This window comes from Lacerta agilis, chromosome 8 (assembly GCF_009819535.1).
Source record: "Lacerta agilis isolate rLacAgi1 chromosome 8, rLacAgi1.pri, whole genome shotgun sequence".
NCBI lineage: Eukaryota > Metazoa > Chordata > Lepidosauria > Squamata > Lacertidae > Lacerta > Lacerta agilis.
The window spans coordinates 4,999,496-5,025,961 of NC_046319.1; the positions used below are offsets into that span (position 1 = coordinate 4,999,496).

At 45.4% G+C, this 26,466-nt stretch overlaps 1 protein-coding gene across 15 annotated transcripts in view; it reads left to right on the plus strand.

The window, feature by feature from the left end:
• AAK1 (AP2 associated kinase 1) overlaps nucleotides 1-26,466 on the plus strand; it is an 87,652-nt gene that overhangs the window by 6,383 nt on the left and 54,803 nt on the right. For all 15 annotated transcript variants that reach the window (XM_033159143.1, XM_033159144.1, XM_033159149.1 and 12 more), the window contains exons 3-5: nucleotides 23,360-23,478; nucleotides 23,934-24,042; nucleotides 25,929-26,071. In XM_033159143.1, the coding sequence (XP_033015034.1) occupies nucleotides 23,360-23,478; nucleotides 23,934-24,042; nucleotides 25,929-26,071 (371 nt within the window). The remainder of the gene's footprint in view (nucleotides 1-23,359; nucleotides 23,479-23,933; nucleotides 24,043-25,928; nucleotides 26,072-26,466) is intronic.

Genomic DNA, 26,466 nt, shown 5'->3' on the forward strand with positions numbered 1-26,466 from the left:
TCTTCAGTTTGTGAGAACTAGGTCTGACATAGGGTATGACTGCTGGATCAGTACAAAGGCCCATCTAGTCTATTGTCCTGTTCTCACAGAACCTGAGTGCAATAGTGCTCTCTCCACATGAGGTTTCCAGGAACACATATTTGGAGACATGCTTCCTCTGACAGTGGAAATAGAAGATAGTCATCGCAGCTAGTACCCATCAATAGCTCTCTCTTCCATGAATTTGTCTAATCTTCTTTTGCAGCCATCAATTGGTGGCCATCACTGTCTCTGTGGCAGTGAGTTCCATAGTTTAACTGTGTGCTGCACAAAGAGGGACTTTGTTTTCTCTGTCCTGAATCTTCCAACATTCAACTTCATCAGATGGTCCAGAGTATTATGAGAAAGGGGGAAAAACCTTTCTATATCTACTTTCTCCTGACCACTAATAATATTACACATCTCTATCATTTCTAAACCAGTGTCATATAGTGGTTAAGAGCGGTAGACTTGTAATCTGGTGAACCGGGTTCGATTCCCGCTCCTCCACATGCAGCTGCTGGGTGACCTTGGGGCTAGTCACACTTCTTGGAAGTCTCTCAGCCCCACTCACCTCACAGAGTGTTTGTTGTGGGGGAGGAAGGGAAAGGAGAATGTTAGCCACTTTGAGACTCCGGGTAGTGATAAAGCGGGATATCAAATCCAAACTCCTCCTCCTCTTCCTCTTCTTCTTAACTAAAAAACCCCAAGTGCTGTAACCTTTCGTCATAGGGGAGACGCTCCAACCCCTTGATCATTTTGGTTGCCATTTGCTGTACCTTTTCCAGCGCTATAATATTTTTTGAGGTGACCAGAACTGTACACTGTATTTACCCTTCCCATGCCTTCTGCTTCTGGTGAAACTTAAGGCTGGATTCCTTGTGTGGCTTCCCACATGCATGTCCCATCAGTTGTACCTGGTTTTCACATGCATGTCTGTGGCTTGGTTTCTTAATATAATACAACCCCATAGAGCATTTGTGGTTGCAAAATTCATTTCAATATTGATTGTGCCCATGTAAGGTGTGGAGTGCGGGTGGCGCTGTGGTCTAAACCACTGAGCCTAGGGCTTGCCGATCAGAAGGTCAGCGGTTCGAATCCCCGCGATGGGGTGAGCTCCCGTTGTTCGGACCCAGCTCCTGCCAACCTAGCAGTTCGAAAGCACGTCAAAGTGCAAGTAGATAAATAGGTGCCGCTCCGGTGGGAAGGTAAATGGCATTTCCGTGCGCTGCTCTGGTTCGCCAGAAGTGGCTTAGTCATGCTGGCCACATGACCTGGAAAAACTGTCTGCGGACAAACGCCGGCTCCCTCGACCAGTAAAGCGAGATGAGTGCCGCAACCCCAGAGTCGTTCGCGACTGGACTTAACTGTCACAGATCCTTTACCTTTACTTTAAGGTGTGGAGTCCCTAAGACTTTATATGTATTGTGTGACTTGCATTCTGATTTGGGACTTTGCCATGTTTACACATCATGTTAAGCCAGGCACCCCAAAACTTGGCCCTCCAGATGTTTTGGGACTACAGTTCCCATCATCCATGACCACTGGTCCTGTTAGCTAGGGATGATGGGAGTTGTCGTCCCAGAACATCTGGAGGTCTGAGTTTGGGGGTGCCTGTGTTAAGCTGTGACGTTTAGTTTGTTTAGCAGTACTTTGGATGAGATCCTTGATGGTGCCTGCACCCCAAGCTCCTGGATAAGATTGGTTATGCATTGTTTAATCTGGCAAGGTCCCATATCTTACTGAGCACATGACTAACTTTTTAAAACTGCTGTGCACCTAAGAGTTCAGCTGACTGGCTGCATTAGTTAAACTGGACAAACTGGATATCTTTCATTCCTTGTTAATTTAGCTCTGCATTTTAACCTGTACAGGTCATATGACTGTAATAAAAATTGGCTGACTGGCACTTGATTTCTGTAGGCTTGCTGGCTAGCAGTGAGTGTTGTGACTGCAGAGTTCTCTTTGCATTGATTTATCTGTAACCTCTTTCACATGTGCAAGTTGCTGGATGCGACATTCAAATGTGTGTGTGAACCTGTCCCTCATCAAGACTACAGTGTTGGGCATAGCTGTCAACTTTTCCCTTTTCTCGTGAGTAATCCTATTCGGAATAAGGGAATTTCCCTTTAAAAAAGGGAAAAGTTGACAGCTATGGTATTGGGTAATAGCTTAGTGTGTGTGTGAATGAGCCATTGCAGGTGAAACACCACAGAAAGAGCCTTTCTTTCTCCCAACGTCCTTTCATATAAAGGACCCCTGGACAGTTAAGTCCAGTTAAACTTGACTATGGGGTGCAGACCATGCGGTGCTCATCTCACTTCAGGCCAAGGGAGCCAGCATTTGTCCACAGACAGATTTCCGGGTCATATGGCCAGCATGACTAAACTGCTTCTGGCGCAACGGGACACCATGATGAGTGCCAGAGCTCACAAAACGCCATTTACCTTCCCGCCACAGCGGTAACTATCTACTCGTGCTGGTATGCTTTCAAACAGCTAGGCTGGCAGGAGCTGGGACAGAGCAACTGTAGCTCACCCCGTCCCACAGACTCAAACTGCCGACCTTACGATTGGCAAGCCCAAGGGGCTCAGTGGTTTAGACCACCGTGCCACCCCCTCCCTTCCCTTCATATACGTTGCACTGAAGCCCATTTGCACACTGAACTGTCAGTCATCACATGAATAGAAATCAAGCAGTGCATATTCATGGGTGAACAAATCTTGGCTTTCTTGCTGATAGTTACAGCTGGATGGGGTTGCATATTAAAGCAACTCTTCTCGGCCCACTCCCTACAAGGAACTAGGCTCCATAAATCAGAGGTGGAGCAGCTGCTTTGCATGTAGATTCCAGGTTTGCTCCATGGAAAATTCAGCTTAAAGATCTTGTGTAACAGTGCTGCGAATGAACTTCCACCTGAGACCTTGAGGAGCCACTGAGTTGCCAGGGGGTGTGGTCTGGGAAGAGCACCAACAGCCTGGCAGTTGCTAGAGGGTCACATTCAACCCACAGAGCAGAGGCTCCCCACCTCTAGGTTAGAGGGTGAAGCTAAGAATGCATGATAGCATGGTCACATCTTATGCAGGGGTTCTGTTCCAAGGGTTCTGGGCTATACACGAAAATCACATACGTATACCCAAACCCTTGGAGCTATTGTAGGCTAGTGGGTGGGTGGGGGTACAGAGAGAATCTACAGCAGGGGTCAGCAAACTTTTCTCAGACCTTGTGGGGGGGGGGCGGACTATATTTTGAAAAAATATATGAACAAATTCCTATATATGCATTTTAAATAAAAGGACACATTCTACTCATGTAAAAACACGCTGATTCCCGGACTGTCCGCAGGCCGGATTGAGGTGATTAGGCTGCATCCGGCCCCCAGGCCTTAGTTTGGGGACCCCTTATCTACAGTACTCACAGAACTCTTGGGCAGAGAGGTTAAAGCTCTTTTTGCACTGGGTAACCCCTCTCAGGTTGCTCATGCGAGATCACACGGGAACTTGGATCTCCCCATGTGATCTTGCGAAAGCATCCCAGAGCTCGAGAGCTGAGTGGGCCTTGCCCCCGCAAGCAAGTCAGAGAGCATAACAACACTTTTCGCACTGGATAACCCCAAACGAACTATGCGCAAAAAAAAAAAACTTGCACAATTTCAACAAGCCTGCCTTCAGTTACATGTGGTTGAAATCACACAAGTTAAATACATATAAGACCGAGCGACTCTTTCTGGGAATGGAAGAACAAGCAGTCAACCAGACTCCTATCTGTCTGACAAGATATTTCAGGCTTGTCGGCAACCATTTCCCTATTTGTTTTTAACTAATTCTTAGTTTGCTACAGGTAACCAGGAAGGAGTTTTCCCACAAGTTATTTTTCTCATTCATATTGGGGATGTTCAGACAGACAGGCTAGAAGAAGATTTGTGGGCCAGCAGTCTGTTGACTGGTTCATTCTTAATAAATAAATAAATAACCCAGGGTAGTTGAGTCTCAGTCCTCTTAAGTAACTACAGTAGTACCTTGGTTTAAGAACAGCCCTGTTTATGAACTATTCGGTTTAAGAACTCTGCAAAACCGGAAATAGTGTCCTGGTTTGTGAACTTTACCTCGGTCTAAGAACGGAAGCCGAATGGTGGAAGGGCACCAGTGGCGGGAGGCCTCATTAGGGAAAGCGCGCCTCGGTTTAAGAACGGTTTTGGTTTAAGAACGGACTTCCGGAATGGATTAAGTTGATAAACCGAGGTACTACTGTACTGAGTTAGGAGAGGTAAGGACTTTCTCAATTGCTCTTAATGCAGACAGAATGCTTTGGTGGGACCCTTAAAAACATAAACTCTGGGTTTCATAGGTAGTGACGGTTATGACCCCCCCTTTTTTTACTGTTGCTATATTTTTCCCATGGAAATTTTTTCCAGTTTTAGAAATGCACCCTTTCATAAAATTAATTACCGGTACATCATATCTGAATCCGTTGCAAGTGAAATTAGGCAACTGGAGCAGCCACAATACCAGCCCGATCTAAATTTGTAATGTCCCCCCCCCCGATGACTTTCCCTAGGAAGCACATAACGTATGTACCCAGACATTGCTAAAATTTGTAGGTTAACAGCTTTCAGTGTTTCCATTTCTTCATATCTAATGTAGGGGAAGTATGTACTATTGAGTATTCCAGTAAAAAATTTTAATGTAACCTTTGATTTTGAATATAACATTTAAAGTACACTAAGTGCACTCTACTGATCCCCCCCCCCTTATTCTTAATACAGGCTTCAGCTCAACAATTTCCAGATATAGGAAAAAAACTTACCATATTTTAAAGTGTAGAAAATGAACATGACTGACTCATTAAAAAGTTTTGGTTACTAGTTTTGCTTACTACTGGTAAATAGAAATTGCAAATGCGAAAATGTCTCTATTGATTTCCTGCAGTGGAAAATGCTTAAATCAAAATATTCCAGAACCCACCCATCCCACCACTGGTCATAGTCTCAGGTTTCCCCGGACTGCCAGTTCTAGAATAGTGCCTCTCTCTGTTCTCACCCTGCCCCCCCCCCCAAATCTTTTTAACATCATACTTCTGCACCTGGGCTATATGTAGAATTCTCAACATTTATGTAGAACTGCAGAATTTTCTCTAACCCTACATTCCTCTCTGAAAAATGCCAATTCTCAGAGAGGACCCTAAACTGAAAGATGGATAAATCCTTATTAGTCTTAACCACAGAGGATAAAGTAGACCTCCCACCAGGAAGAGGGAGCATGTGATCTCATGGTTTTCTCATGTTTGCTTACAAAGGAGGTTTAAAAAGGTAAAGGGACCCCTGACCATTAGGTCCAGTTTTAGGAGTGTCTCTGTGGATTAAAGCATAGAGTCTAGGGCTTGCTGATCAGAAGGTCGGCGGTTCGAATCCCTGCCACGGGGTGAGCTCCCGTTGCTCGGTCCCAGCTCCTGCCCACCTAGCAGTTTGAAAGCACGTCAAAGTGCAAGTAGATAAATAGGGACCGCTCCAGCGGGAAGGTACCGGTAAACGGCGTTTCCGTGCGCTGCTCTGGTTCGCCAGAAGCTGCTTTGTCATGCTGGCCACATGACCCGGAAGCTGTCTGCAGACAAACACCGGCTTCCTTGGCCTATAGAGCGTGATGAGCGCCGCAACCCCAGAGTCGGACATGGCTGGACCTGATGGTCAGGGCTTTACCTTTACCATTAAGAAGCAAATGGTTCAGATAATGAGGAGCAGCAAAGTTTTTCAAGCACATCTGTGAAGCTAGGCTTTCTCTTGACTGACTCTCTAAGCTGAGTCATGCTTTTGGGCACTCTGACACATTGCATGTGTTTCTCCTTGTAATTTAAATGCTATTTATCAGGGCTGTAATGGAGAAACTTTGTTGATACGTGGTGCCATCGCAAGACGAAATTAATTCGTTCCGCGAGTCGTTTGTATTGCGAAAAATTCGTCTTGCGAAGCACGACCATAGGAATGCATAGGAAGTTAATTCCCATAGGAATGCCATTGAAACTTTTCGCTTGCGAAGCACGGCCATAGAAAAATTCGTCTTGCGGTCACCTAAAAATCGCAAAAACCCTTTCGTCTAGCGAGTTTTTCCGTTGTGCGAGGCATTCGTCTTGCGAGGTACCACTGTATGTACAATGAAGTTGCCTGTGTTTTGTTGTTATTTTACAGTGCAGTTTCTCTTGATTGAAAAAGTAGAAGCATGCTTTGCTCTTGCACTTCCCAAAAAGCCTGGTTTTGAAGTGTGTGAGCTAAAGTCCGGCCCTCCAGGGAACCGCTTTTCTTTCTATGTGAGTGAGTGTTTTGGTGTTATTATTAAGTTTTGGCGTGTGCCTCCCAATGGGGGAAAGGTAAGCCCAGAGAGTTGACTCGTGTATAGTCAGCTTCCTCTGGGACAGGCAGATTCTGCTGAGTCTGCATCGAAATACAGTGACACCCAAGACTGAGTCCTGGCAGAATTAGTCACTTGTCAGGGCCAGGCAAGGCCACACAGCAAATCATTCTGAGGGACATGGGACAGCCTTTGTGTGGATTGGTACTCTGGCCTTACCAGCATCTCCAATAATTCCATGGATATATTTGTCCTGGCACAACAACATTGGTGAATTACAGCCTCAGTAGATCAGGGTTCTACAATTCAAGGTGCTTAGGATGGGTATTATCATTCCATTATGAATCACTCCCTATTAAACATCCCAAAACAGTTTCAAATCAGTAGAGATTACATTGGGATATCATAAAAATGATATATTTTAACACATCATTCCCCTGGAAGCTCAAAGTGTGTAGGGCATTTCATCTGCCTATGCTGTCTGATCTAGGACTGAAGGTGGCCAACTCAGTGCCGGTTTTAAAAGTGATCCAGAAGGATCTGGGAAGTTACAGGTAGGTTAGCCTAACACAGGCATAGGCAAACCTGGTCCTCCAGATGTTTTGGAACTACAATTCCCTCATCGCCTGACCACGTGGTCCTGTTAGTTAGGGAGGATGGGAGTTGTTGTCCCAAAACAGCTGAGGGCCGAGTTTTGCCTATTCCTGCCTAACATCTGTTCTTGGAAAACTGGTGGAAAGCATTTTTAAAGGTAGAATTACCAAGCATGTAGAAAAAACAAGGTTTTGCTGAAGAGCCAGTAGACTTTTGAAAAGTAAGTCCTCTCATCCTAGCATTTTAGAGTTATTTTAGCAAGCAGGTGGAGAGAGTGACTTGGATGGTCAGAAGCTTTTGATAAGGTACTCTTTACCAAGACAACTGAGCAACAAGCTACTGGGGAGAGAAGAGAAGGTCCGGGCTAAAGAGAGGTGAAGGTAACTGGCCAAAAACTGAAAAGCAGATAGTTAGAATAAACAAACAGTTCTCACAATGGAGAGAAAGGTGGAGTGGGGTTTCTTCCAAGGATATGTATTGGGACTGGTGTGTGTGTGTTTAACTTGTTCATAAGTGGTCCAGAGTTATGGGTAGCAGTGACATGGCCAAGCTTGCTGATGACGGCAAATTAATTATCCAGAATGGTGAAAACCCCGTATTTGAGACTGTGGAGAGCTCCAAAAGGACTTTTCCAGGTAGGAGGTGAATGGACAGCAAAAGGTAGAATTCAGTGGCAGCACTAAGGAGATTGTTTTGTCAGCACGAACATTTCTGCTTGTTAGAGAGAACAATCTCTCCGCCTATTCTGGAGCTCTTGTACATCCAGAGTGGATTGGGGTGGTGGCAAGGGCAGGAAGCCCATTGCAGACAGCAGGAGTTCTTGTGTTGCTTCCGCTAGGGCACCAGGGTTAGCTGCACAAGGCAGTGTGAGTGAGTGGAAAGTGATGGCAATTTGGAGCACAGGATGGGTCAAAACTCGCAGTGCCTAAACGAGCAAAGACAGAGAATCCTAGAATTGTAGAGTTGGAAGGGACACCAAGGTCATCTAGTCCTACTCCTGCAATGAAGTGATCTCAACACACGACTCCCCCCGTCCAGTTGAAACCATACTTACCCCTGTTAGTTTTGCAATGTGTGCTAGCAGTTCATCATAAGATATGGCTGGGTATGTCAATGAAATGTCAGACAGTTTGCAATAGCTTCAAAAGAATTCCATTGTATGGATCATTAGGAAAACTGCCAGTACATAATGCAATTATATAAAACTATGGTACAGCCATTTTGGCTGTGAGTCCTGGAAAACCTGCTCCTTGGCCTTATAGGCCTTTTTCGACCTGGCCTGGAGGGCGGGGCCCTGACTGACTCCAGCTGCAAAAGCTGAGACTACTCTTGGGCTCTTTGGGGTATTGTTTAGCGGGGGTTGTTGGGGGCGGGGTTGTTGCTGTTATTTAAATCTTTATTATGTGTCTTTATTTTAGATGTTATTTATGTGGAAATTATTTCAATTTAGTTGCGTACATTTTGATGTTTTATTTATTGTTTATGACCACTATTAAGTTGTAGTTATGTATTTTTTTTCATGTTGTAACTACATTGAGCATGATTTTATTTTTTTTACTATGCAAAGGCAGCATACGAATAAAATATGTATGTATTGTGCAGTACTGTATGCAGTTCTGGTCCCTGTGCTTCAAAAATAATATTGTAGAGCTGGAAACGGTGCAGAAGAGGGCAGCTAAAATTCTTGAGGAGGTGGAGAGCCTTTCCTGCAAGAAAGGGGCTTTACAGCTGAGAAAAATACTACTAAGTGGGAACGTCATGATAGAGATGGTACAAGATTATGGATAGTGAGGAGAAAGCCCTTATTTTACTAGCACCCAGTGGGGCTATCCAGTGGAGCTGAATGGCAGGAGATTCAGGACAGAGAAAAGGCTGCTAGCTGTGATAGGCTCTGTGTATCCTCAAGGTCATGGCAGCTTGCCTATTGAGTGCCAGTTTTGGAGGCTGTTGCTCTCATTATTTGGTTGTGGGGTTTCTAAAGGGATCTTGGTGGTTCGCTGTGTAGAAAACGATGTTGGGTCTTGATCGCTCTCTGGTGCTGTTATATGTTTGAATGGGCTTTGCAATTTTTCTGCATAGTCCCCAATATCACCTGTAGTGGGATGGCTTGTTTTGTACTCAAAGTAATGACAATGATATATATAAAAGGTAAAGGGGACCCTTGACCATTAGATCCAGTCGTGTCCGACTCTGGGGTTGCGGCGCTCATCTCACTTTACTGGCCGAGGGAGCTGGCGTACACTTCCGGGTCATGTGGCCAGCATGACTAAGCCACTTCTGGCGAACCAAAGCAGCGCACGGAAACGCTATTTACCTTCCCGCCGGAGCGTACCTATTATCTACTTGCACTTTGACGTGCTTTCGAACTGCTAGGTGGGCAGGAGCTGGGACCGTGCAATGGGAGCTCACCCCGTCACAGGGATTCGAACTGCCAACCTTCTGATCAGCAAGCCCTAGGCTCGGTGGTTTAATGCACAGCACCACCCGCATCCCATGATATATATATAATTGAAATATTTTAGTTGATATTTTAGAATGTAAAATGCTGTTTTATTTACTGATTTGTTTTACCTTGTGGTCTCATAGCCGAATAAAGTATTATCTTTCGAAACTGCTAGGTTGGCAGGAGCAGGGACCGAGCAATAGGAGCTCACCCCGTCACGGGGATTCGAACTGCCAACCTTCTGATCACCAAGCCCTAGGCTCTGTGGTTTAACGCACAGCACCACCCGCATCCCATTTTAGACATATATATATGTCTAAAACATGGGTCGACCATCTTTCCAATAGATCAAGTGTTCACATGAAAAATGCATAACACAATAGCCTTGGGATGCTTGCATAGAAGGCGATTAACAAATTGAGAACAAATCATTAAATGATAGTGCTCATGGCTAAGTACTCGCTCAACAGGAAGCCCCCAGCAGATGTTCTTAAAGAGACAGTAGTTCCAGCAGCCTCCCCAAATGGGTGTCCTCCAAATCTTTAGGATTACATCTCCATCTGTCCTAGCCGGCATGACTTTCTGGAGGGCAGCAGATTAACAAAGCCCTGGGTTAGAGTATTGATTTAGTCTCTAGAACTGGGGAGATGTGGGTTCAAATCCCTTCTCAGCCCTGAGGATGCCAGTCACACACTCAGCCCAGCCTGCCTCTGTAGGGCGGTTGTGACTTGTGACAGTAAAACAGGAGAACATGTATCTTTGGAAAGGTAGGATAAACTATAATAAATAATATGAAATAAGTAGAATATTATTATAAATTCATGTCTTTGCTAGGTTCACAATTTACAGAACTTGAGATGTATGCTTGAGGAAAGATATTGGTGGAAAAACATTTAAGAAAGCAAAGAGTGTGCTGCACTAATTGATATTATGGAGATAATCAAAACTACACTTCTAATTGAAACTGGTTGCGCAATGGTCTGATGCTGCACCCAGCAGGTTTTCAGGTGTGGTGCAAAAGTGGTGGTAGACTGAAGGAGACCGCCTCCCCTTAGCCAGGCTCTGATCTAGTACTGTACTTAGTTTTCGCTTGAGCAGAACAGGCCAGCTTTGAGAGCTGCTCTTTGAGCATGCAGAGGAAAAATCTGTTGATGATTCAAGACTCTACTTCAGACCTCTCAGGCAGCTGGGAAAGGCCTCTCCATTCTGAAGACTAGTTGGGGCTGAATTTTTGTGTCTTGCTATGCAGCAGTCAACAATCCCAGTGATGAGTGGCCCTGTTCAGTGTTGCAGACTGCTGAGGGATGTCCTTTCATTGAAAAGGCACCTCTGGCTTGGGGGGCTGATCATGGCCCTCCAGGCTTTTCCAACTGGCCCCCCGTGGGGGCTCTCCCCATGCCACACCCCTCACTGACCCAGGACTGCATCCTTTGCTGTGCTTGGAATGCCTTTGATTTGTGATAAAAAGCTTCTTGCTTGTCTTGGTGTGTTTATGTAAACACACTTGCATATGACTCTTGCATGGCTGGAATAACCTATAGTCACATCATCCATTGCATTGCTCACTTTTCCTCTGCCATAATAGTGTTGTTGTTGTTGTTGTTGTTACCCTGCCCATCTGGCTGGGTTTCCCCATCCACTCTGGGAGGCTTCCAACAGAATATTAAAATACAGTAGTCCGTCGAACATTAAAAGCCTCCCTAAACAGGGCTGCCTTCAGATGTCTTCTAAAAGTCTGGTAGTTGTTGTTCTCTCTGACCCCTGATGGGAGGGCATTCCACAGGGCGGGCGCCACTACCGAGAAGGCCCTCTGCATGGTTCCCTCTAACTTGGCTTCTCGTAGCGAGGGAACCACCAGAAGGCCCTAGGCGCTAGACCTCAGTGTCCGGGCAGAACAATGGGGGTGGAGACCATAGCTGTCAACTTTTCCCTTTTCTTGCGAGGAATCCTATTTGGAATAAGGGAATTAAAAAGGGAAAAGTTGACAGCTATGGTGGAGACGCTCCTTTAGGTATACTGGGCCGAGGCCGTTTAGGGCTTTAAAGGTCAGCACCAACACTTTTAATTGTGCTCGGAAACGTACTGGGAGCCAATGTAGATCTTTCAAGATCGGTGTTATGTGGTCTCAGCGGCCGCTCCCAGTCACCAGTCTAGCTGCCGCATTCTGTTCCTTATGCAGCTCTTAGTTTGAAAAAGCTTCCCTAACTCAGACCTCAAGGGTAGAATCTGGTTCTCAGGGGTGCTTCCAAGTTTTGCTACTGGAAACTGCTTTAACTGATGGCACTACCGGTAAATCTTGGGTCCCCTGCATGACAGGTGTGTGTGCATGCAGGGGACCCAACTAGGACCCCTTCCCATTCTGTAGGCCTGTCTTGCCTCTGGCACTAACATGGCCTCTCTGGACTGCCAACAGAAATGAGTGGCTTCCAACTGCACTGGAAATCAGGGTGGTCAGCTGTGGCTTATTCAGTTCAATTTGTTGTTGGTGCAGGTAATTCCAGGATGACCTGTGAATTCTTCCTCAGGTACTTTGCTAGATGTGTGAGAGAGAGTCTGGAGCATCATGTGCTTGCCGAGAATGGCAAACTGCTTTCAGCGTTCCCTGGGCGAGGTGACTTGTTTTCTCCAAAAGAAGTGGCAATGTGGGTCAAGGCCCATATTTCCTTGATTCTTATGTTGTGCCAGCGTTTATTTTATTTTTTATCTTTGACTCTTTCTTGAAACGAATGAGCTTGAAGGGATTGTCATCTCGGCATTGCTGAGCATGTAAACAAGCCCTCTGCATTCTGCTTGAGTAGCAGTCTGAACGGATTGGGGCTTATTCATGGGCTTTATATTTGCTGCTTCCAAACTATTGTGACAGCAGAGGCCTCTCTCTGTGTTGCACTGGATTTTGAAAGCTGAAAAGGTTATTGCTGGCTTAAGGGGGTATTTACATAGATCTACGTTAGCATTTTAATACAGGCCTTGGAGTTTTTGTGCCTTCATTCAGTTTTGCCTTTTCATCATGGCCATGGCAGATGCAAGCATTGTTGTAGTGCTTGTTTACCTGCCACTCACTCACCCCAATCAAAGGGAACTGAGTGTGCAGTTCAAATATCTCCTCAGATAAGAATTTGCCAGGTGGATGAAGGTATACCTCTTTGCTTGCTCTCTCTACTAGATTGGTTTACCTTTCTGGTGGTGTGTAGATGAGCTGATAGTAAAGATTACTGAGGAAATGTATGCAAAATACTTGAACCACTAAAAAAAAAAAGGAAGAACCTAGTTCGCACATCACAGTAAACCATGGTCTTTGGTAACCTACAGTTTACTGTGAAGGAACAGCATGATGGTGCATGCTGCTCAACTATGCCCACTTTGGTCCTCCCTTTTCCAAACTGAGTGACTTAGTAAAAGGTAAAGGGACCCCTGACCATTAGGTCCAGTCCTGTCCGACTCTGGGGTTGCAGCGCTTGTTGTAGTGTGGGAATAGTGATTCAGCAAGTGATTTCAGCTCTCTGACATAGCAGGCAGGAGACAGCTTCTTCATGTAACACTCTTTATTCAGGCAAACAAGACTAGGGAACTGAGGAGAGGGAAGCTACATTTATAGGAACAGAAGACTGGCTAGAAGGGATACATTTTGGAGGGAACAATCTCAAGCAATCACAAAGCTGCCTTTTGGTGGGAACCAGTAAGACTGAGGATCCAAATGCAGCAACTTGAATGAACCAATAGTAGCTGTTCCTTCTGGAACAGGAAGGCAGTTACTGTACTTTCCCCTAATGTGAATACAGACAATAGTAATACAGATATGATAACCCTTGAATCAATACACAACAGCGCTCATCTCGCGTTACTGGCCGAGGGAGCCGGCGTACAGCTTCCAGGTCATGTGGCCAGTATGACTACGTGCTTTCGAACTGCTAGGTGGGCAGGAGCTGGGACCAAGCAACGGGAGCTCACCCCGTTGTGGGAATTTGAACCGCCGACCTTCTGATCGGCAAGCCCTAGGCTCTGTGGTTTAACCCACAGCGCCACCCATGCCCCTTGAGTGGCTTAGAGTTACATGTAAATCAGTACTTGTGGTTACCAGGGTTTGTTCTTTGCTTATGGTTCGTTTGGGGGAATTGCACATAATGGAAAGCCAGCTGCTCTGTGGTTTATTTCTGAGCTTGGAACTTTGGAGAAGCAAAGAGGGTGTCACTGCATGCTGCCTGTTCCCTGTAAGCCATAGTTTATTTCAGACCATGGCTTACTGTGATGTGTGAATGAGACCAAATTACTACTGTTTAGTTACCTCCTCCTTGACAACAGTGAGTATGTGGAATGCACTTTCTCATTCTGATGATGCAATTCCTTTCTGAGATTTCCATTTTCTCTGCTTTGCCTTGTAGCAAAGGTTGCCTTCCCTACATTGGCCTCTGCAGTTTCTTGCTGGCTTGACATCCGTGCTCAGGACCACTCGGCAGCCCTGTGCTCTCTGGTGCTTATGCAATTGCCTCACTTCTGCTCCTATGGGCTTCTGTTGCTGTTAAGCTGCCATTAAGAACGGCAGCAGCTGAAAACGGCTTCTAGCAAGCTGGCTGTGTGTTTGGTTCGTAGAGAGTTTTATTTACTACGCATTAGAATTTTCTTCTCACACTGAGACTTAAAGAGCTGAAGTTGTCATAGGGTGGACAATGCTTGGAATTGCCTTTTTCACCTGAAGTAATTGAGGAGGCAGCACAGAGAGTAGTAAAATGGTTCTGTGACATTCTCTAGTTGTGTAACCTTCTGAAACAAGGGGCGGTTCCTGCTATGCAGGAATACAGGGGGGGGGGGTTCTGAAGAATTTCTGCTTTTCAGAGACCCCAGTTAGCAATTAGATTTTAACAGGGCTCATGTTTTCAACAAGGACTGAAAGATCAGTACCACTGACTCTGCTTGCTGACTTATATGCATTTATATAAACCTGTCTCTTCTGTTATAAGCAGTGGTAGGGCCCTGCCCTTATACTGCTTGGATTTCCCCCCAAAACAACTGCCAGCTTCAGACAGGTTTTTCGCAGGACCCTATCAGAGGTAGAAATATTTAAATTCCTTCTCCACACATTCCCTTTGGTTTTTATTAATACTAAAAAAGGTAAAGGACCCCTGACAGTTAAGTCCAGTCGTGAACGACTCTGGGGTTGCGACGCTCATCTTGTTTTACTTGCCAAGGGAGTCGCTGTTTGTCTGCATACAGTTTTTCTGGGTCATGTGGTCAGCATGACTAAGCTGCTTCTGTCGAAACCAGAGCAGCGCAGAAACTCCGTTTACCTTCCCGCCGGAGCGGTCCCTATTTAGCTACTTGCACTTTGATGTGCTTTCGAACTGCTATGTGGGCAGGAGCTGGGACCGAGCAACAGGAGCTCACCCCGTTGCGGGGATTCGAACTGCTGACCTTCCGATCGGCAAGCCCTAGGCTCAGTGGTTTAGACCACAGCGCCACCCGCATCCCTATTAATATTACACAATAGTAAACACACACACAGGGGGGGGGGGTGAATGGAACTTTGCACCCAGGGTGGATTTGATTTAAATCAAACTGATTTAAATCACAATTTGAATCACAATTTAAATCACTAGTCAGTAAGGCTCAGGGTGGATTTAAAAAAAAAACTGATTTAAATAAAAAAATGATTTTTTTATTTAAATCGGCTTTTTTAAATTTAAATTGGATTTTTTGATTTAAATCCACCCTGAGCCTTACTGACTAGTGATTTAAATCGTAATTTAAATCAGTTTGATTTAAATCAAATCCACCCTGTTTGCACCTAACATGAAGTTGCATTAAACATCACTGTAGTTTGGCCCTGACTTCTAATTCTCCAGAAATGTGTTAACTTTATACATGTTGTTTCTAGTGGTGATGTTAATCATCCTACATTTCCTCTAAGCAGCTCAGGGTAGCATACATGGTTCCCTTCCCATTTTATCCCCACAACAATCCTGTGATGTAGGTTGGGCACTGGGTCACCCAGTGAGCTTCATGACGTAAGTGGGGAATTTGAACCTAGGTCTCCTAGCCCCAGTACTAAGAACTGCACCATTTTGACTCTTTTAAATTATTCTGTCGTCTGTTGTCACCCAGAGATTTGTTTGTTCTTAAAGCTTTATCCCACAAATTTATTGGTGAATTAAATACAGGTTATAGGTCTGTATGACTACATATTTTTTAAACAAACACCTCCAAGTCTCCAAAATCAGTGCTCTCCACAATACCACAAGCTATTTTACCTCCTGATAATAAAACCAAAGCGAGTTTTTAGCAGCTGCTGTCTCTTGAAACAGTCAGGATGTGTTAAAGCACTGGGGGGGGGGGGAAGTCTCTGGTATGTGATGTTGTGATCTCGGTACTGGAGTAAGAAGCTTGGACACGAAGATGTAATGTCATGCTGTACACTTTGTACCTGAAGGGACATTGTGTCTCTCTAACACAAGGATGGATTCTCTGTAATTGGTTTTGAAGTGGTCTGCCTGTTCTCCCCCCCCCCCAGCTGTTTTCCACAGTCATCATGGTGACCCTTCCCTACTCCTGGTGAATGTGAAGGGGAGAAAACTTCTGCTCCAGGTTGGAGCTGGGAAGGTGGTTGGGGGACTCTTCCCCCTCAGTCACCTTCAACAAAGTCCCCCATGATATTCTTGCAGATATTCTTGGTGCAGGTCTGATGACGTCAACAGGCAATCCGCCTTCCTATTGGATGCTGTTGGAGTCTTCAGTTCTGTTGCTGGTGACACGTAATGTGTGCGCCATATTTTTTTTTGGCTTTATTCTATATTTTAGGCATGACATGTTTGGTTTTTTAAAAATTTTATTATGCTAGATCCTTCCTCGATGGTCATGTTACACTTTGTCCTAATTTGATGCTGTTTGGTGCAGCAGTTACGGAGCAAGGTGGTGTCGCGTGCGCACGCAATGGAAACATTTATATATATATATAGACTTGGACAAAGGAATTGAGGGGATGTTGTATTCTGTCTTGGTCAGAGCACACTTGCAATACTGTGTCCTGTTCTGGGCGCTACAATTTAAGAAGGATATTGACAAGCTGCAATGTGTACAGAGGAGGGCAACCAAGGTGATCAAGGGTCTGGAAACTAAGCCTCATGAGCCACAGTTGAGGGAATTGGGCTTGTTTTGCCTTTATAAAGGACTGTCACATGGAAGATGGAACAGACTTGTTTTATCTCCTGCTCCAGATGCTAGGACTTGAACCAATGGCTTCAAGTTACAGGAAAGGAGATTCTGACTAAACATCAGGAATAACTTTCTGAAAGTAAGAGCTGTTCAACAGTGGAAAAGATTCCCACAGGAGGTGGTGAACTCTCCTCCTTTGGAGTTTTTAAGGCAGAGGTTGTATGGTCATCTGTTGTATGATCTAGTTGAGATTTCTGCATTGTGTGAAGGTTGAACTAGATAACCCTCAAGGTCCCAACGCTACAGTTATATGATTCTATTATTGTGGTCAGATGTGTCACAAGAACTGATGGTTGTTGTCCCGGGTTTGGTTAAAGGCTGGACACAGAAGGACAAATGGCAAGTGGCTTGGAGTAAATGCCACTGTGGAGTGTGCAATGCCCAGTGCCTGCTTCTCACTCTACCTCGGTTGCCTAGTTCCATTTCCAGATGATATACAGGAAAACTTGTGTGAATCTTTGTGGTTTAGAAACGTATGCTGGGATGGTGCAATATAATTTTCCATGCCAGGTCAGTTGACCCTAATGGGGAGGGCACAAGTGCCACATTGTGGTGGCTGTGAAGTATTGATGAGGCAAGGGCAATGCATAGAGAAATAATAAAGGGGAGGAGCTTTTCTCTCCCATGACAACAGCTGAGCCAAGGTTCTTGGAGATCTTCCTCCACCAATGTTTTGGGCTACAACTCTCATTAGACCCTGACAGTATGTATGAAAGTGTAGTTCAAAATTTCCAGGGGAGGACTGATCTAGTTTAAGTCTCTTGCCTTGGTACCTAAGAAGTAGTCATAGTTTCGTCTGCTAAGGAAGATTAATTTGGAGGTGCTATTTATTTCCTCCTTTCAGTTGACTTGTTTGGCTGCCTGGATGCTTCTGAACGGTTTATGGCTGAAAGCTGTTATTTTCATGTGGAAAAAGCTGTTTGTTCAGCATACATCCAGCCAAGGAAGGACTGTTACTGTGTGGGTGTCTTTAAAATTGACCCAGAGGAAAATGGAAGCTGGGTATCATGTTCTGAAGTGCTGACAACTGATGTATATTTTAGAAAGCGATGTTTTGTATGGGCTTTTTCTGCTTCTGGAAAATGTATTAATAAAATGAAGTATTAATAAAATAAAATGAACATGTTGACAATAGATCTGTGGAGTCATTTTCCAGCTACAGAAACACCAGTGTCTTGGTGGAAATATTAGGGAGAGGCATAAAGATAGGCTTGGAATGGAATAAAGTTTAATTGGCTTCCCACACAGTGTTTATCTGGAGCCCCATGGAAATGGGTGAGTGCATTGTCCTTGGAGCCAGGCAGGCAGGGCTGGGGAACCTACTTGCCTCTTACATGTGGCTCCCAGATTGTTGCCCATCAGGAAATGTGGCCCTCTGGCTCAAAAAGTTTCCCCATGCCCTGATTTAATCTGATGTATTCTGATGGTAGCCCCAAAGAAGGTGACAGTATGAATAATAACAAACTCTTAAGCCTATGAGCCGATAGAATTACAGTTAAACCCATCACATTGCAACATCTGGCAGCAGACAGAGGGGCAGATCCCCCTGTCCAACCAACCTTTGGGCATAAAGATCCAAATACAACTCCCCAAAATAGGTAAAGGTAAAGGGACCCCTGACCGTTAGGTCCAGTCCCGGACGACTCTGGGGTGGTGGCGCTCATCTCGCTTTACTGGCTGAGGGAGCCGGTGTACAGCTTCCGGGTCATGTGGCCAGCATGACTAAGCCGCTTCTGGCGAACCAGAGCAGCGCACAGAAACGCCGTTGACCTTCCTGCCGGAGTGGTACCTATTTATCTAACTTGCACTTTGACGTGCTTTCGAACTGCTAGGTTGGCAGGAGCAGGGACCGCGCAACGGGAGCTCACCCTGTTGTGGGGATTTGAACCGCCAACCTTCTGATTGGCAAGCCCTAGGCTCTGTGGTTTAACCCACAGTGCCACCCGTGTCCCCCCCGAAATAGATGCATTCTTAAATGGTGGCAACCTCAAAAATCCTCACTGCCACTAAGAGGGCACCAAATTGATCACGCAGCTTGAGGCATAGCCACAGTGAAGGTGCTGTTCTACGTTCTCACCAAAGGTGTCTCTGGCACTGTTGAAACATGCAGGAGAGCCTCCCTGGCTGATCTTGAAGCACGGTCCAGCTCAAGGAGGAGAATGGTGGGTCTGCATGTATCCTGGCCCTAAGCGCTATAGCATCATGGGGGGGGGGGTTCAGCTAGGGGGGGGGGTTCAGCTACCCCACCTTCTACCTCTGGAAGCCTTCCTGGCAATGCCAAAGGGGGCACTGATCTTTGGGGATGCTGAACACTAGAAATTTAATCAGACTAACTTAATTCTTGGCTAATTTGTCATGGATTTTATATCAGTAGCTGGAGCACCTGGGACAAGGATGAAACTCTTCAAACCTCCTTGTTCTTTTTGCTACTGCCAGGAGGTGAAATGTTGCTACGCTGATTGTACTGAAATGCTGTTCTTTTGTGTGCTGTTACCTTTGCTATTAAGTTGCTGTTTGGTTGTTGCCATTATTTTTATTTATTTAATTTCTGTACCCCCCTTCATCTGAGGATCACAGGGCAGTTTACAATATTTATTGTTGTTTAGTCGTGTCCGACTCGTTGTGGCCCCATGGACCAGAGCACGCCAGGTACTCCTGTCTTCCACTGCCTCTCGCAGTTTGGTCAGACTCATGTTGGTAGCTTCGAGAACACTGTCCAACCATCTCATCCTCTGTCGTCCCCTTCTCCTTGTGCCCTTCATCTTTCCCAACATCAGGGTCTTTTCCAGGGAGTCTTCTCTTCTCATGAGGTGGCCAAAGTATTGGAGCCTCAGCTTCAGGACCTGTCCTTCCAGTGAGCACTCAGGGCTGATTTCCTTAAGAATGGATAGGTTTGATCTTTTTGCAGTCCATGGGACTCTCAAGAGTCTCCTCCAGCGTCTTTTAATTTTGTGACTGCTGTCACCATCTGCAGTGATCATGGAACCCAAGAAAGTAAAATCTCTCACTGCCTCCATTTCTTCCCCTTCTATTTGCCAGGAGGTGATGGGACCAGTGGCCATGATCTTAGTTTTTTTTTATGTTGAGCTTCAGACCATATTTTGCGCTCTCCTCTTTCACCCTCATTAAAAGGTTCTTTAATTCCTCCTCACTTTCTGCCATCAAGGCTGTGTCATCAGCATATCTGAGGTTGTTGATATTTCTTCCAGCAATCTTAATTCCGGTTTGGGATTCAAGTTTACAGTACAAAAACACAAAAATGCACAACATAGTAACAAACAACCCTTTCCCTGCCACGGTATTAAGAAATTGTTCTTGCAGTTGCTGATTTTGTGATGCAGTGCTATTCTCCTTGTTGTAAGCAGCTTAGAGTGCGGGTGCTTTTCTGTGTGTGGAAAGGCAGCATACAAAAATAAAGTGATGAGTAATGATGACAAAGGCAAAAAGCAGGGCCTGCAACACATTGTATGGAGTGCTACTCCCTGCTTTATGCCACTGGGGCAGGGGCTGCCTGAGACAGGGGTTGAGGGAAGATAGATTATTTCTTGATTCAATTTGTTTATCAAGATGTATATACCACTTGATTGTAATAAACCTTGTTGTTGTTTCTTAAGGCTCTGACTCACTGTATTTTTACAGGTTGCCACATCCCTTCCTGGCAACTTTCCCCAAATCTGCCTGCCTTTCCTTCATGCCATGGCAGTTCCTTCCCTCCTTCCCTTCCCTAAACGGCCTCGGTCCTGTATACCTGAAGGAGCGTCTCCATCCCCATCATTCATCCTGGACACTGAGGTCCAGCGCTGAGGGCCTTCTGGCGGTTTCCTCTCTGCAAGAAGTGAAGCTGCAGGGAACCAGGCAGAGGGCCTTCTCGGTAGTGGCGCCCACCCTGTGGAACGCCCTCCCATCAGAGGTCAAGGGAATAAACAACTACCTGACATTCAGAAAATACCTGAAGGCAGCCCAGTTTAGGGAAGTTTTTAATCTGTGATATTTTAAATGTATTTTAATATTTGATGGAAGCCGCCCAGAGTTTGTACCCCGCCCAACTCTGGGCGGCTTCCATCAAATATCATTATTATTATTATTATTAATTATTAATTATTATTATTATTCCCTGAACTGTGTATATTGTCAAGCCTGTAGATAGGTCTGACCTGAAGTTGGGGATTTGGGGTAATGGTGGTTGACGTCAGAGAAGCGTTGCAGTTCCTAGTGGGGAGCAGAGTTTGGGGTTCCTCCTCCTCCTCTCATGAATGGTTGCAGGTTTCCCAAATGCCTGCCCCCTTCTTCCTTTTAGCTTTCCAATGGTTCCTGGGAGGTTGGGCTTGATGCAAAAATCTTCATTGAAATGTAGGCTGGGGTTATGCCGTGAGCTACATTTTGGTAGCGTATCGTGCCTCTTTCCCCTCAAAATCTGGATGTCTTGACCACTCAATTTCTGCGTTTGATCTGAATAATGTCTAACTAACGCTCCGAGGTGGCCTTGACACTGAATGTAGATGACATTAGCATCTGGGTCTTTTTCTTTGTAGTTGAGTGTAGTAAGCCCTGCTGCATACTTGGCAGGATTGAGAGTGGACAAGGATTATGAACAGTGAGAGCTGCTGGGGCCCTCTTCTGAAGTGTTGTGTTCACCTCTGGTACAACCACCTCTGAAACAGCTGTGGTGCAATGTTGCATCTCTTGTGGTGAGTCTGTGGCTGGCTGTGGTGATTTGAACTGGTGGTTTCTATTAGTCTGCACATGACAACAGCTCTTCAGTAAGTAGTTCTTATTTCAGTTAGAGGAGATGTGTAGGGGGTGCTGTAAGGCAAGTTCCTGCCTCTTGGAGCTTTGAGAACGTAGCTTCCACCCAGGATAGACTGTAGGTCCCTTAAGAGGTATATAGAAAGCAACCTCATTACAGAGCCAAACCATTTATCTGTCTAGCTCAATAACATCTAGCAGTGCCTCCCCCAGGTTTTAGCACTACTTGGAGATATCAGGGATTGAACCTGGGATTTTATGTGTGCAAGGTAGATGCTCTGCCACGGAACTATGGTCCTTCCCTTAGCTGTAGAACTTCCATGTTGTGAGCTATAGATGACAGTGGAAGTGGTACCATTTTGTTGCCCTTGGGAGGTTGATATGCATGGAAATCCTCCATAGAATTGTAGAACTGTAGAGTTGGAAGGGGCCTCAAGCATCATCTAGCCCAACCGCCTGCCATGCAGGAATTACAGCTAAAGAATCCCTAACAGACAACCACCCATCCAGTGTTTATAAACCTCCAAGGAAGGAGAGTCCTCCACCTTCCAAGGGAACCAATTTCACTGTCGAACAGCTCTTAACACCAGAAATTGTTTTGTTGGAATCTCCTTTCTTGTAATTTGAATCCATTGGTTCAGAGCCTATAATCTGGAGCACCGTGGATTGAGTCATCTGCTAACCTGGATAAAAGGCTGGTGTTGGCAGAATTGAGGGTGTCCAGTTTTGGTTTTCATTATTGCTGATCAAAGCAATGGAAAAAGCAATGGGAAGATGCTCAATAAAATATCCTGGCTGGCTCATCAGGGGGGAAGAGAACTCTGGCAGAGGTTGTGAGTTACCAACTTAATGGCATATGGGCCTTGTTTGGTGCCCTTCAGATGTAGCCAGACTATGTCCCACCACCTCTCACCATTGGTCTCGCCTTTCATGGGGCCGATGGGAGGTGCAATTCAAACATTTGGAGGGCACCAGGTTGGGGAAGGCTGGTATAAACAAGACCACTGTACTGGGTTTCTGGTTCTTGCTGAGAGATGATGCTTCCATCACATCTCTTCTTGTGCAGCAGATTGTTATAAACATGGTGCACTGTAGGAATGTTGATTGATTGTGGTTTGGCTGTAAAAGTTGTGGCTTGTGGAGTGAAATTAATCAGCGTCCTTTCACTGTGTTGTTGTATGAGTTTTGTTCCGAGGTAATATCAACCAGAGGGGTTATTCTGCTGTGGAAGACCAAGCTTCTCCTCTATGTGTAGAAATCAGTTGCTGTCTGCTCCTTTCATAGATTATCAGCAATGAAGCTGAGAAAGGAGGAATGCTTGTTCAAGACCACCCAGTGAATCCCTGGCAGAACCTTCCAAGTCCATGATGCCTGAGGTCCTGTCTATCTGTCCTTTACCATATGCCAGCCTCCCCTAACCTGGTGCCCTCCAGATGTTTTGATTAGAAACTTTGCCCTTCAGACTCTTTCTTTCTTTCTTTCTTTCTTTCTTTCTTTCTTTCTTTCTTTCTCTCTCTCTCTCTCTCTCTCTCTCTCTATCTCTATCTCTATCTCTTTCTCTTTCTCTCTCTCTCTCTCTCTCTTTCCTGGCATGGCTTTGTATTGGGCTTGTGATTCAGTTGCAGAGGCTCAGCAGAATTGCCCACCTTCAGAGGATGCTACCCATTGCATCTCCGTATGAGTCATTGTTTTAGATGGCCAGGACTTCCAGGAGGCACACCCAGAACAGTGACTCATGAAGAAACAATATAGGGCAAACTACACTGAGCAGAGGTGATTCTTGTGCTCTAAAAACAATTCCTCTCCAGTGAGAGTTCCTCCAGTTTTAATTCAAGGATGAAAGTATCTTGGGTGCCTAGATAGCCATATCTCTTTCCAGAGAGCTTGGATTGATTTTCTGCATGGCTCCCCGAGGTCAGGCCTGCTTAGTTTCAACAGCAAAATTGCTTGCCCTCAGATTTCAGACGATCCCCTAAAATTGCTATCTGAACTTTTGCACATCTTGTGTCCGCAGGTGGGTTTGCTATTGTTTTTCTGGTGAGAACCAGCAATGGGATGAAATGTGCCCTCAAACGAATGTATGTCAACAATGAACACGACCTACAAGTCTGCAAACGGGAAATTCAGATCATGGTAAGCCAGCGCAGGACTCAAAACTCTGGAAGTTCTTGCAGAATGTTTTGGATAGATACTATTGCATGGATTGGAAAGTTGGGCCTTCCTGTTTGACAGATCTAGGAGGGAAAGAAAACCACTCCTGTTAGCACTGCTACAAAGCCAGCTGTTGTTTTAAAAATGTAACTGCTTCTTTAAACTGAGTAACTTGAGTGAGGGCGGGAAGTTCAGGTCTCAGAGCTTGGCCAGGATATTCGAGAAATACAGAACAACCAAAAATCACGTAGCAGAAGTGAATTTGAATTTGAAAAGTTATTGGATACCCAGAGAATGAGGAGTGATACAGGTAAATGTCACTGGCATAACATGTCCAGGTAGCTTAAATCTGTTTTGAAATTTGTTTGTTTACTTAGATGTAGATTTTTCTGGTTGTGACTTGCAGTGAACAGTACCTCTTCTCTTACTTTTTCCAGAGGGACCTTGTGGGACACAAGAACATTGTTGGATTTATTGACTCCAGTATAAACTCTGTGAGCAGTGGGGATGTCTGGGAAGTCTTGATCCTCATGGATTTTTGCCGAGGTGTGTACTAGTTCAGTGGAGCCATGTTTACAAACCTGTATGGTATGACTCCTGTTCTCAGAAGGCCTGCACGATGTCCAGATATTCAAAGGTTTGTCTAAATCGGAGTGCTGTTCAAATGCAAGAAGGTGCAATGGAAAAAGATTCAGGCCTTAAAAATAAGTTCACAAACAATACTAGTCCACAAGATTTACCCCACCTCTGGCAACTAGGCAAGCAGTCATTGTCAAGCCATGCTTAGGAGAGAACTCTGGAGGCTCATCACAACTCACCTCAAAGGAATAAGCAAGCTCTGTAAAGTCGCTGGATTATTTTCCAGCTGAGATTGAAATAGGGATTTGGTGAATAATTTTTAGCCCTTCCCTATGCAATTGTGTTGCCCCATTATGTTACACAGGAGGAAAGTCATGAATGCAGGAATAATTCTGCATAGGGTGCTGGGATTCTAGGGCAAAGCTTTTGGGGCATGCGGCTGAAACCTCTTGAGGCACCAAACGTTTCTTAGAAGCAGCTGTGCTCATTTGCAGAGATGGGAGCATTCACACTCCCCCTGAGCTCAGAGGGAGGACTGTAGCTCAGCAATAGAGCATTTCCTGTGTGTGCAAAAAAAAAAAGCCCTAGGTTCAATCCTGGCACCACCAGATAGGGTTGGCAAAAGAATCCTGGAGAACTCCTGCCAGTCAGTGTAGGCAGCAATGAGCTAGGTCAACCTGTGCTCTGACTTAGTATAAGGTAGTGTTTCCCAAACTTGGGGGGGGGGGCTCTTCGTTCCAAAAACTCACCCAAGTGCTGCTGATCCTACCCTGCAAAAAGCATTATTCAGAATAGCAGTTTGCAAGACCCGCTAAGGAAGATAGCACAATAAAATTCAAAACAGCACATTTATTCAAAATCCAGTTGAAACCATTTCATTTAGTTAATTCAAAGTAGAAGAATCTGATCCGCTGATACTAGGTATTGCCTGAAAAAGATTTTTATGCATAAAACATTTATATATAACTACCTACCAAACATGCACAAACCTTCACCTACCACAGATGTGTGGCAACTAATTTATAAGGCAATTGATAGCTGCTAGCCAGTTATTAGGGACGTGGGTGGTGCTGTGGTGTAAACCACTGAGCCTTGGGCTTGCCAATCAGAAGGGTGGCGGTTCTAATCTCCGCGAAGGGGTGAGCTCCTGTTGTTCAGTCCTAGCTCCTGCCAACCTAGCAGTTTGAAAGCACGTCAAAGTGCAAGTAGACAAATAGGTTCCACTCTGGTGGGAAGGTAAACGGCGTTTCCGTGCGCTGCTCTGGTTTCGGTGTTCCGTTGCACCAGAAGCGGCTTAGTCATGCTGGCCACATGACCCAGAAAAAACTGTCTGCAGACAAACGCCGGCTCCCTCGGCCTATAGAGCGAGATGAGCGCCACAACCCCAGAGTCGTTCGCGACTGGACTTAACTGTCAGGGGTCCTTTACCTTTTTATAGCCAGTTATTGGTATATTGTGACAACTCACAATTGTAAATACAAGCAAGCGTGACCAAAGGAAATAGCTTTCAAAAATATGAGAGTAGTTTAACTTTAAATACGAAATGAATGTGTTTTGCTCTAGGCTCTAGCATTGTCAGTTGTACATGTGAGCAACATGTTTAGAGGAGCCCATTTCCAGTGCCTCCTGCCACCCCCTTGCTTCTTGCCCCCCCCAGTAGTCCCACTGCTCCCCAAGGGGTGGTACCACCCAGTTTGGGAACGACTGGCACAGGGCACCTTCTGATCCCCTGTGCCAACATGCTGCCATGTTTCCTTGAGTGCCTTGTGGTTAGTGAAGCCTCTTAGAAAGTTCAGTGTCTCACCACTGGTATTGGCTCTCCCTCTCTCTTACTCTGCCATCACTCTTTCCAGGAGGCCAAGTGGTGAACCTCATGAATCAGCGCTTGCAGACAGGCTTCACGGAAAGCGAAGTCCTGCAGATCTTCTGTGACACCTGCGAAGCTGTGGCCAGGCTGCACCAGTGCAAATCACCCATCGTCCATAGGGATTTGAAGGTAACCCACAGTGTCCTTGTATAGATGCTTGGCGTGCAGATAGTATTCTGGTGCCCAGAGATTCTCCTCAATATTAAAGCAGTGATAGGTCCTCATGACTGGGTGCATTACAGGCATTTCCTTTTCACTACATTGCTGGTATTGGAAAACAACAGTTTTGTGCGCAGGTATCGCTCACATTTGGGCTGTTAGGTTTTTTGCACCACCAGTTTCTGACTAACCTTGAACTGTCGTCAGTGGGCAGTTGGTGGAACCCCACTTGGTAGGTATTGTCTTGCCTCTCACTGACTGCTTATAGCAGACTTCCCCAACCTGGTGCCCCCCCAGATGTTTTGGGGGCGGGTGTTAGACCTTAATCACATTTATTATACAGTGTTTGAGCCTCTCTTCCAAGT